We start from the raw sequence: 12,077 nt of genomic DNA, 5'->3' as shown, positions 1-12,077 counted from the left end.
TCTCGGGTTCTTCGAAAGTTACCGTTTTTTACTATCGTCGTTCTTCGGCTTAGGCCCTATCGGTAATTTATACTATTATACGACGTTCCGCCTACTTATAAAGCTAGGTATAAAGAATCCGGTAGTCGATATCTCCGATCTTATTATAGTTATAATTTCCCGTTTTATAGAACTTTATAATTAGGAATATCCGGAGTTTATCGGTTAGGTATCTTACTTTCTAAGAAAGCTTTTCGTTATCGTTTACGAGCTTAGAAAGACGTTTATAATTTATAAAATACGTAAAGATCGCCTTAGGATTATTAATTACGTTACTTCGTTTTAGTTATACGAATTTACGTTTAACGTTAGCTTAACCTAGTTTATCGGTAATCTTAAAACGGTACTTTAAGGCTATAACGATAACTCTTTAAATCGTTTAATCCTTCGTAACGTCGTTAATACGCTTCCTAATGGTTTTAGTCGTAATTTATTCGCCGATCTCCTTAATCTTATCGTCGTTACTTATACGGTAGCGGTTAAATAATCGATCTACCTTTTCTAGTTATTAAGTTATATTATATTTATTAAACTTAAGTCTAGGGTAATCGGTAGGGTTAGGGAATTTAATGGCTAATATTACGATAATCGGGGTAGCTACCGGTATATTTTAATTATTAAAGGTCCCGTTATTATTATTTTAAAATAATGCCATAGGGATTAGCGGGATAAGTATAGAGCGGCGGGTAAGGGATAGTTAAGTAGGAGTTTTATCGTCGTCCTCCTTTTCTTCGGGCGGATATAAGGGCGGAAAGTTAATATCGACTCTTAAGGTCTTTATTAGTAGTTTAGTCTTTATTACTTCGGGTCTTAACGGCGATTTATTCCGTTTCCTAGCTACGGATTCCGTTTAGTTTATCGGTACGAGGTATAAAATGGAAAGGGAAGTAGTAAGGGTTTTATTATCTAACATAAGGATAAAGGTATAATAACTATTATTTATATCTTAATACTTTTTCTTTAGTATAAGTATATTATTATTTATTATATTATCCCGATCGATAGGGTTTAGATATTATACGAGCTTTTCTAATCGGCTAACGCTTAATTAAAGTACGATACGTATTCCTTAGATTAATAATTTAATTATTATAAATAAGTCGACGATAATTCCTTTTATTAAGGTTTAGAACTCCTAACGTATAACCTTCGTTAAGGTAATACGTATAAGGAATAAATCCCGAGTAAAGAATCGCGTTAGATACGATATCGATTATAACTATAAGCCGGTTTCGATTTAACGGGGGCTATTTAATAATATTAACGGTATTACCGCTAGGCGTCGTTTTACGCCTATATTAATACTTCTCGCTATACTAGCTATTAATTAGTAATATAAGACTAGCTTATATATAAGTATACCTATTAATTCGACTTTAATTCCGTTTCCCTAATCCTTTATATTTACGTAATCTTATTAATATTAATTCCTAGTTCTCTTTAAAACTATCGGTTACTAGTAGTTATTAGTTTATTAATTTTTATTTATATTATTAATATAAATATCTATGTTATATCGTATACTATATCGTCGAATCGCTACGCTTAGGTATCCTAAAATGCCTTTAATATAATAAGTTATTAATATTTATATATTTAATTTATATCGATTAATAGATTTAAAAGAAAAAAGAAGCTATCGTAAGGTCGGCTAAGGTATAATTACTATTAGCCTTTATCCGCCCTTAGTATTAATAAGGAAGTAACGGATCGTATAAGTTATCATAATTTATATTAAGGCGTTCGTACGTCCTTTATATAATAAATAAATAACTATAAGGGGCTATCTTAATCGCTATAAGCTTTATTTATTCGTACGAGATATACTATATTATTAGCGGTTCGAGGAAGCGGTTAATATTAAGGGCTAAGTATTATCCTTAGTAGCGGTAGTATTACGACGAAAGTTCTCCCGGGTTTTACGGGTTCCTCCGTATGGTAAATAAATAACTATACGAGGGATATCCTAATCGGTATAAACGCGGTTTAGTCGTCGTATTATATCGTAGTATCGATAGCTTATTAGCGTTATAAGTATTAAGGGCTAAGCGTTATCTTAATAGCTACGGTATCGTTATAAAAGTTCCCGGGCTTATACGTACCTTCCTATAGTAAATAAATAACCATAAGGCGGGATACTTTATTTAACGTAAAACGCGGGCTACTTCGCGGGTTAAATAGCGGCGCCGACGGCGATCGGTATTCTTTAAATCCTAATAGCGTAATAAAAACTCCGTAAACTAAAGGTTAAGGGGTCGAAAAAGTTATAAGGTAGTCGCTACTAAGAAGGAGTAAAGCGTACGCGATACTAAAGACCCGGATAGGTTTACTCGAAAGTATACTCTATCGAAGACTATAATACGTACGATAGTTTAAGATAAATAAAACTAATATCGCTATACTAATCGAAAGGCAAGGAATTTAATATAGTTATCGTATTTTAGCTATACCCCTTAGTCGTAAAGATATAATAGTCGCTAGCCTAAAGGCATAAGAGGTAAGGAAAGAAAAGAGGCAAGACGTAAAAGTTACTTATTCGGCTATAGCGGTACGACGAAGTAATTTAAGCGCTTATAATTAAAATAGATATATTAATCGGAAAACGACGAATCTAATAATAAAAACGAATCTTTAATTAAGGTAAAAATAGCAAAGATAATAATCTAACTAAGTAATAATCTAGATAATAAATATAATATATCCCGTACTTACGGGAACTATAGTTACTCTATATAGGCATAAGGCCTATCGTAGCGTATTACGTAATGCATCAAGAGGGTATGTCTTACCGCACCACTACAATATATACGATAGGGAGCTGCGAGCTATATCATATAAGCGAGCTAGGAGCTAGGTATATTAAATAAGCAGGTAACCAGTAAAGAAGTAGAAAGCTAGGCATAGGTAGCTTTCCACGTAACAATCTTCGATTTGCTGTTTTAAATTAATGTAATGCGTGGTTTATATTTAAATCTATACGAGATATTAAATCGAGAGTATAAACCCACACCTCTATTACCCCCTGTTTCTTAGCATCCGATCTATATTACTTTCACTACCTACAATATATATAAGTATGCATGTTTCATGGAATCCGAATGGCAACTCTAGTCTCTAAAATGGTAAGATTCCCCATGTGTGTCTTTAGCCTAGCTGATATCAGTTACTTTGTTTCAGGATTTATTGTTTTCACAAGTCCCTAGAAAGGAAAACAAGTCTACGATCAGGGTTGCCAGAAAAGAAGTTTCAGTTTCAAAGTTAATATTAAGTTTTCAACCATTGAGGCTAACTTAAGTTCAAGTCAAGTTAAGTTTCAACGACCTTTTTTGTAACCCTGTCTACGATGGAGGTAAAATATGGTAACGACTATTATCAAAGGCAAATCTAACGCTATAGGTACGTGGGAGGTTAGAAACCCGTGTACCTGATTCGAGCCTCTCCTAACATCTCCGGCGAGCTATTAAATCCATCAGGCCTCGCGAAACCTCGCATCTTGCCCTTACCGTAGGCCCAAGGGTCGACTAAAGGGACCGGAGTGACCCAGTCACCAATGTTTCCCGCCCGTAACCGGGGCCGGGAACGGGATACACTCTATCCTCTAGTTTTAAAGTCCCCATATCATACCTCTGTTCCAGTCCCTGCCGTGGTCTTGCCTTCTGCCTCGGTTTCTGCCTCTTTTCTCCTCACCATTGGTGCTTACACTGTCGCCCCTTCGGTTGCTGCCGCTATTACTCGAATCTCTACTCCCGTTTTGACCCGAATGGGTACTACTCTGGATACTGGCATCCCTGCCCCTATCTGCCTGGCTCTTGTCATGACGTTTTGACCGCTTTCCGTGGTGGGACTTGCCTCTCTGCTCGCATTCGCGAAGACAGTCGATAATCTCTTGGTCCGGCTTCACGCGTCTACTGTCGCAGATATCTGCTGCTGTTCTTCCGCTATTATCCTTGGCACCCGCATCCGCGCCGAGCCTAATGAGCATCTGAATGGTCTCGAGAAGTAACACCTGGCTTCTTGTAAACTTGGTACAGATGTGATGTAGCAGGGTTGAACCATTGTGATCTGCATGGTCAACGCGAGCACCGGATTGGACGAACCGAGCCCAGACTCTGGTGCTGCTCGGGGGGAAAGCCGCGAACTCAAAGAGTGGCGTTCGACCGTGGTCATCTTCAACATTGGCGTCCATCCCTGAGTTAACGAGGTAGTCGATTACATCCTCGTAACGTTCGCTCCGGGTGCACACGATGTGTAATAACGAAGTGCCCCCAAACCTCGTATTGAAGCAGGCCCCGTGTTTCTTCAATATGGAGAAATATCGGATTGCGTATGGTGAGATGACCGTCTTGTACTGCGTCTCGATCGATCGTTTTGGCGCAAATCCCTCACAGAAGGGAAGCGATGCCTGAAAGTCGACCAAGGATAATGCAAGATGGAACAAGGGCGGTAATCGCGTTTCGTCGTCGGGAAGCGTGACGCTAGCGCCGTGCCTTAGCATAATATTTGCCATTACGGAGCGGTCGTAGAGAAGCTTCCTATAGTCATCGTAGAAATCGTTGACCGCAATGTTGAAGGACTGCTCCTGGGTATATTGAGGTGGGCTAAAACTCATCATATAGAGGAGCGGTGCCCTGTCTCGGGAGCTATATGGGAAATTGCCCACGTTATTGACACCTCTCAGGGCATCCACATAGTCATGGATCCCACCAATTGGAGGCCGTAGCTGATAGCCATTATCCGAGGCCTCCCCGTCCTTACACGGTGCCGTGTTGACGTCTGCATGGAACCGACGGAGGAGATAAAGGAGTCTGTTTAGCTGACGTGGACTGGTAGCTAGACACACGGCGTGGTTGATGGGGGACCATAGTCTTGTGTTTCCAGGAATCCGGTGCTCGTCGGGCAGGTTAGCGTCGGCCCCAAGCCGTAACAGGTACTTGGCGATATGGTAATGGCCGCACGTAATAGACACGGAAAGCGGACTTAAGCCTCTGCTCCAACCCACACCTTCTGAGGTGTGAGGAGAAAGGGTATGGGATTGTTGAAATCGATGATTGACCAAAGCTGGATTTAGCTCTAAGATGTACTTGAAGGTGTTTAGAGTACCGGTTGCGGATGCCCACCAGAGAGCGTGATTATCATGATCCGCTTCCTCCTGGTACAAGGCCAAGATAACGGCGGGTGAAAGGGTTCGGCACGTCTGAGCAAGGTTATACTTGTCAAAAGTACCAAGGTTACGGGCTATCTGGGCGATGAGCTCATTTGAGAGGGACACTATAGAGGCTGCCGTCTTGCGCTGATTTGCTTTGTCCAGTGTGGTGTCGGTATCCATGGCGAAGCTGGAAGTGGCCACAGCCGCGGAAGACGTATAAACCTCGGAGATCACGGCACTCTGTAACGCTAGTTTGTGGTTAAGCCAGCATGAAGAAGGGAGAGGGAAGACAGCAAACGGACATGTTATCTTCTAGTTCCCTAGGTTAACAGAGAGATGGGGAGGAGTTTGGAGGAACAGGCAGAGCGAATCGACGATGAGGGAAAATGCTGACGGAGGGAGATAGAGAAGCGGGATGGGAAGAGGGAAAGAAAAATAACGTCAAGGGAAGCAGCTGCAAGACGCCGGGTAATGAAGAGGACAGCAGGACGCTATTCTACTGCGTAGGTCTCTCGATGAAGGGGGGAATCGGGGTCGGGGGTGGGAATCATGAGAATCAGAGAGAAAAGAAGGAGAGCAACGAGGAGACGAGGAGACGAGAGGAGACGAGACGGGAGGACAGAGTGGACGGGGATCGGAGACTTGTTCCTCTTAGTAGAGTTTTTTCTTAAAGAAAAGAAAAAAGAGAAAAAAAAAGAGGAGGAGGAGAGCTGCAGAGGAAGGCACGCAACAACAGCAGTCACGCTGGACAGACAGCAGGTGATACGCAATGTGTCCGTAGGAGGTGAGTTGTAATACCTGCTAGCTAACCTGCCTTAGTACCTGTTACCTCAAGAAGTAACATCACCGGAAGGCAGAAAGGGGTTTGACGGTCCACCACCGTACCTACCTACCTACCTACCTCCTTCCCTACCTCCTACCAACGAGATAGGTAGGTAGATATACCTTAGATACCTAGCTACCTGTACCTACGCTCTTCAGGTGCCTATCTCTGAGGCGCGAAGCACAACTCCCTCCTATATGAGTAGGTAAGTAGTGGGTAGGTCGAGGTTATCCCACTCGTTAGCCACAACCTTCCTTGCTACCCACCAGCCACAAACACATACCTAGGTACTCAAGGTACCTACCATACTACCTTAGGTACCTACCTAGAGGTACTGGACTGAGAGGGAGGGAGGTACCTACCTCCTGTAGGCTAGGCCGGGTTACGTAGGTAGGTACATCTGGCGCATGGAAGTGGGGACAAAACGTCACTTCCTTATGTACCGACCCTGACGTAGCGGGAGGAGAGAGCCAAAAAAAAAACGTTGGGACGGAGACCTACCTACCTCGACACACCTCCATACATGCATGCCTTGACGTCTCAGCCTACGATACCGAGCGAGCTGCGAATATCCCAAGCTTTCTTCTTCTTCTGCGTCTGCCTCGGCACGTTTCAGCTCCGTTGGGAACATTCTCCTGCTAGCCTCTAGCCTATCAGGAAAACCCCTTGCTTCTCTGCTGTCGACAGGCACTTCCTCCTTTAGCGTACTGGGCGAACCCGGCGCCGCGCCTACTGTTGGATTCCCTGGTCCGGGCGGGTGGGGTGATGATCTCTGCCTGAGCATCTGTTGGTGTGTTGGCACATTCGACTCTCCTCGTGGTTATCTAGAATATCTCGCCCGCGTGTGTTTACGACAATTTCTCAACGCGTCTCTCATCATCATCATTTTTTGGTCGAAAAAGAGGCCTCCGCCAATCCAGACATCCAAGCTGTCTGAAGAGGATATATATATATGCGTGTCACATACATATGCAAAAGAGACAGACAGATAGAGATATAGTGATAGGCAGACATAACCCGATTATTTACCTGCCCTACGCCGTATTCGCCACCGAGGTACGCGTGACGCGCGGCCCTGAAGCTCGGGGTAACCAGACATAGATCGAGAGAGAGAACCAAAGGGCGGACGGCTGCGAAAGAAGATGCTCGGCACGTCGACGCCGGAGTACATCTTCATACGCGTGTGCATATTCCTCGTCCAGTACACGACGCCGGTATGCCTCGCCCTCCTCGCCCTCCTCGCGGCCCTCCGCAACCGTAGCGCCGCCACGCCCCCATCGTTGCTGCTATCGCCCTCCAACCCCCTCGACGCGGCGCTGGTCGCGTACGTCATCGCCGACCTGCTGTACGCCGCGTTCGTCTTCGCCCCTCGCGCGCGGCGGCTGGGGGACTCGGCGGCGGCGGCGGCGGCTGCGAACCTGTCGCCGCGTCAGCGTGAGGAGCGCCGCGCCCTGTTCCACCGCTGTCTCGCCCACGTGCCCGACATCCGGCGCTACATGCAGATGTGGTTTCTCGGCGCCGACGAGGCCGAGATTCGCCGCGATAACGTCCGCGACTTTCTCCTCTGGGCCTTCTTCGATCGCGCGCCCTCGGGCCGCGCCGGCGGCGGTGGCCGCGAAGAAGACGAGGATGAGGACGAGCTCGGCGAGTATATCGCCGCCCTCGAGCAGCGCCTGGGACGCAAATTCGGGCCCGGGAGGGGCCAAGCCGAGGGCCTCCGCCTGACGCTGGACAAGGTGGAGACCCGGTACAGGAGCGTCGGGTGGTATCTGGTGGTGGGCTTGGTAGATCTGGTGACGCATTGCCGGCTGGCGTGGAGCGGGTTCCATTACTACGCTCAGCCGGGGTCCAGGGTGCTGTCCGTCGTCCCACCGCGCTTACAGGACGTGTGCGCCCGCAGACGTTCCGTGGCAGCCGGGCTCACCTACTGGTACCGCCCGCACACCGCGACCGACAAGCTGCCCGTCGTGTTCCTACACGGCATCGGAATCGGCCTTTACACGTACGTGCCATTCCTCTCGCGGCTGAACAGCTCCGGGGCGGCAGGAGAGGCAGCAGTGGAAGGAGGAGAAGGCACCGAGGGCCAAATCGGCATCATCGCGATCGAGATGCTCCCGATCTCCTTCCGACTCACAGACGTGCCACTGGCCAAGCCAGAGTTCCTGCGGCAGGTGGCTACGATCTTGGAGGCACATGGGTGGGACCGGTTCGTGTTGGTTTCCCATTCGTACGGCACCGTCTTGGCAACCCACATGCTACGCGCCGAAGGCCTAGCCGGCCGCATCGCCTCGGTAGTGCTGATCGACCCGGTGACCATCCTGCTGCATCTGCCGGACGTGGCGTACAATTTCACGAGGCGCAAGCCGAAGAGGGCTAACGAGTGGCAGCTGTGGTATTTTGCGAGCATGGATCCGGGGGTAGCGCGCTGTCTCGGCCGGCATTTCCTCTGGAAGGATAACATCGTATGGAAAGAGGAGCTAGTGGGGTCGGCGAGGGGTTTGCAGTCTGTAGACGATGCTGGTGGTGGGGTGGGCGTGGATGATAGAGGGACCCGGGCTACGGGCCAACGCCCACGAAAGGTTGCGGTTTGTCTCGCCGAGCGAGACTTGATTGTCGATACACTGACGGTCGTCCAATACTTGGCAGCCAATGATGATGGATGGCTGACCCCCGGCCCTGCAGATGAGGAGGGAAGCACAGGTTCTGTGGGCAGGCCGGAGGAGCGGGATGGATGGGCTAGTGGTAATCATCTCACATGCGAGGGCATTGAACTCCTGTGGTTCTGGGGGCTGGATCACGCCCAGGTATTCGACTCCAAGCAGAACCGGGATCGACTCTGTAGAGTTGTACGCCGCTACTGCACAAAATAGACGAATGCCCTTCCCTTCGATGGTTTGTTGATTGTGTACGATGCCGGGTGCTAGGATCGACTGCTGCCACCCCGGCAGTAGCTGACCCTCATGCATCGCGAGCGAGCCGAACCCGCTGCAGAGGCATCTCGAGCCGTTGATAGCAGATCGAGCATTCTAGTCTGCCTTCGCCTCGTCTCCTCCCCAGCCAGTCAGCCATACGACTACGGGTTCCGGGCCGCTCCGGATTAGGACCCAGACGACGTCTTCGTCGGTCTCGTTAATTTCCTGATGCTCCGTCCACGGTGGGACGAAGGCGAAATCGCCTGCCGAGAGCTCGTGCTGCTTGAGCTCGTCATCAGTACCGGCACTAGTCACCAATCTACTACTTGTCAGCTCTCCAACAGCAAATGGCTAGGGTTCGTAACTGGGCATCGCAAGAGATAGAGCAGCGTGGGAGGAGGGGGGAAGAGAGTGAGGAACCACTGGAGGGTACCGTAACGTACTGCGGACATGTCAGCCTGTGTAGAATGTGACGGATAAGACATTACGAGATGCACGTACCATTCCCTTGCCCCTCGCAGCAAATATGATGGTTTCTTGTTTTCAACGACTGTTAGAGACACGAGGACTGCGGCCGACTCGCAACAGGATCTTAGAAACTACTAACCTTGCTCGCCGTGGTGATGCACTGCCGAGGAGCAATGAGGCTTGGCGATCATGACTATCCACGCCGTTACTACTGATTTCATATTGATGGGGAAACCCGGTGGCTAGATCTCGCGCGGTGCGAATGTGCACTTCGGTAGCAGGAACTTCATATGGATCCCTCTCGCCGGCCATGGGGAGTGGCATGGCACTCGGCATCTTCACTCCACTACCACTACGTGCAGCAGGATGGGTTCTCGGGGCCTCTACGGTGGGTGGCTTGGCTTGGTTACCTACCTGTGGCACACATTCTATCGCTTTTGCCGATCACGGCGCCCTGCCGGATCATGGCCGCATCCTTCCCACTCCTTTGCGCCTCCAGGTCGGAGGCTTTTGTGATGTGCACTTCAGAGGGCATTATCATGGGAAGCAAGTCCGGCAGCAGAGAGAAGAGCGACGACATGATGCCTATGAGGGTTGGGATGTACGGAGTAACCATAAGAGTGTTGCACCGCGGGATAGGATGGCTCGGATACGGTAGGTAGGCTGAACAAAGGATGGTGGGGAGACAAGAAGCGCGAGCTAGGCCATGGATGCGGAGAGCGAGCTCGGAGAATCAGCCTAGTCGAAGTCTCTGGTGTAGTTAAACTGGCAAGACGGAGGGTTGATGCGAGAGGTGCTTTACGCTATCTCTTGCGATGCTTGTGCGTTGTGTCAAGTGTGAGAGGGTAGATGGGCTTCTGCGGTCATGTCTCCGAGACGATGGATGTAAACACAAGACGCAGCCGCCGTGGTCCGTGCGTCACTACAAAGGAATATCCCATCGGTGCCGGCCAGTCTTGGTGACTCGCTCCGCTTGGCCACCTTCAGGCCGTGCCGCCGTCATCTGTACTAGCGTTATCTCAGCGCAGCCGCAGCCACCAAGTCGAGGCGTCGTTCGTGCCGGGTTGGCCCTGTGAAGCATTCGAGCAATACCCAGCGAAATTAGCGTACGTAAGTCGCCCGTGTGCCTCGGTTCACTTCTTCCTTTTTTTTTATTAGAGAGAGAGAGGGGGGGGGGGTGTGTTAATTTAGCTCGGTACGCCATTTTCTCAAGAACCCCCCAGGGCGAGCATCAGACACGTAAATACAGCTCATTCGTAGTTATAGCGAGGACCGGCCGGCTCGTCCACTCCAGCACGGGCATCCTGTCTCCTTCTCATGAATGGGTGGAGTCTTTTGGAACCTTCTCGCGTGGAGACCACTTGTGGCGAGCGCGGGAATTCCGCCGGGATCGGGGCTTCAAAGGGATGTTCAGAAATACTGGTCGAGAACAGGCAAGAATAGAAGCACAGTAGGGTGTGGTCTCGCGTAGCCAGTTCTTGACGGATCCTTATCTAGCTTCAATGGGGATGATGTGATATCTGCGCCTGAAGACGCCGCCTTCCCCCTTCACGTACTGTCTTACCCTAAGAGCCGCCCATTTGAGAGAAGAGGTATCCTTCCTATCGCAGCACTCAGAACTAGTAAGAACGCAACATCGGACTCAGTACCGAATAGGGCTAGATTTGACTCTTGGGGTCGTGAACGGACTCGCGGGTCTAGGATCAAACCTATCAAGGTGCTAAAAAGACATGCCAGGCAACTGGAGGAAAGGCTGTAGGTATCACAGCAAGATTCATTGGGTAAACCATCTCGTGACACAACTTCCTCGGCGCTTGGCATAGTTGGGAGTATCGGGTCCGTCAAGCGGTGGGGGGATAGCGGAACGGCGGAGCGGTCTCGGTACGCCCGATTCGCAAAGTCAAGGAAGATAGACACGATCCCAACCATTGTAGGTCGTCCGGTCGTCCTAGTAATCAGGGAAGCTCGAAGAGGAAGTTCAAACGGCCGTGACAGGAATAGGACCGGGCGTTCTCTGTCCTGCACTCCAACCAAATTCTCATCCTCGCAGACGCTGGCTAGCTACCTATGGCACCACGGGAACGGATTCTCGTTGGCGGATCGTCGTTCTGACCTTTATCGGCATTGCTGATAGCGTACGGAGTCGCATTTGCGTCTGTGCCCAGGGGGGAGGGGCAGGGGTTCTGAAGCTCCGAGATGCGCAGATGACCAGTCCTATTACTGGCGAACGCCAAGGACAGGGCACACGGATAGCATTCAACTATGCCACGGAACCCAGCAAACTCCGCCGCTCTATCCCGCATGCGGGTTGGGGAGGCGCTCAGGATACCTGGTCAGGAAAGGCTTCAACGTCGTCACCGACAGCACCTGTCTCATGAATGCAGTCCCTATGGAAATGAAGAGTAAGTTGGATGTCAGCACAGAGGCGCCAAGAGAGGATCAGCTACCGTGGCCGAAGCTACGTCTATAAAAAGAACGGCGAACAGCCGCAGCCCCGAATCTTGAGCGTTACTCGAGTTAGGCAATACATTTGGAAACGCACCGTTTAGAGCCTCGTAGCCCGGGACCTGCATCGTAACGTCGAGAAATATAGACGGATAAATCTGCGGGCGAAAGTAATACCCGAACGGGAAAAATCAGTGGCTAACCAGAACGGAAGGCGGCTTTCGAGGGAAGGTCATCCATCCTC

The 12,077-nt window shown here is 49.3% G+C and overlaps 3 protein-coding genes across 3 annotated transcripts; 1 reads left to right on the top strand and 2 right to left on the bottom strand.

Annotated features, from left to right (window-relative positions):
• Nucleotides 1–3,456: 3,456 nt before the first annotated feature.
• On the bottom strand, nucleotides 3,457–5,509 carry GGS23DRAFT_619685 (ankyrin repeat-containing domain protein). The gene has a single exon (XM_051521031.1). It carries the CDS (start codon nucleotides 5,363–5,365, stop codon nucleotides 3,644–3,646), a length of 1,722 nt encoding a protein of 573 aa, XP_051373665.1. The 5' UTR covers nucleotides 5,366–5,509; the 3' UTR covers nucleotides 3,457–3,643.
• Nucleotides 5,510–6,971: 1,462 nt separating this feature from the next.
• On the top strand, nucleotides 6,972–9,373 carry GGS23DRAFT_470422 (uncharacterized protein). Its single transcript, XM_051514215.1, has one exon. It carries the CDS (start codon nucleotides 7,151–7,153, stop codon nucleotides 8,876–8,878), a length of 1,728 nt encoding a protein of 575 aa, XP_051373664.1. The 5' UTR covers nucleotides 6,972–7,150; the 3' UTR covers nucleotides 8,879–9,373.
• GGS23DRAFT_470347 (RmlC-like cupin) lies at nucleotides 8,957–10,157 on the bottom strand. The gene is made up of 4 exons (XM_051514214.1): nucleotides 9,803–10,157; nucleotides 9,528–9,581; nucleotides 9,422–9,456; nucleotides 8,957–9,202 (listed from the first exon to the last, which is right to left on the bottom strand). Exons 1-4 carry the CDS (start codon nucleotides 10,002–10,004, stop codon nucleotides 9,035–9,037), a joined length of 459 nt encoding a protein of 152 aa, XP_051373663.1. The 5' UTR covers nucleotides 10,005–10,157; the 3' UTR covers nucleotides 8,957–9,034.
• Nucleotides 10,158–12,077: the final 1,920 nt, after the last annotated feature.

This window comes from Durotheca rogersii, assembly GCF_024521655.1.
Source record: "Durotheca rogersii strain YMJ 92031201 chromosome Unknown GGS23scaffold_6, whole genome shotgun sequence".
Lineage (NCBI taxonomy): Eukaryota > Fungi > Ascomycota > Sordariomycetes > Xylariales > Xylariaceae > Durotheca > Durotheca rogersii.
Note: the sequence above shows the minus strand (reverse complement) of the source record. Positions and strands in the feature narration are given on the sequence as shown.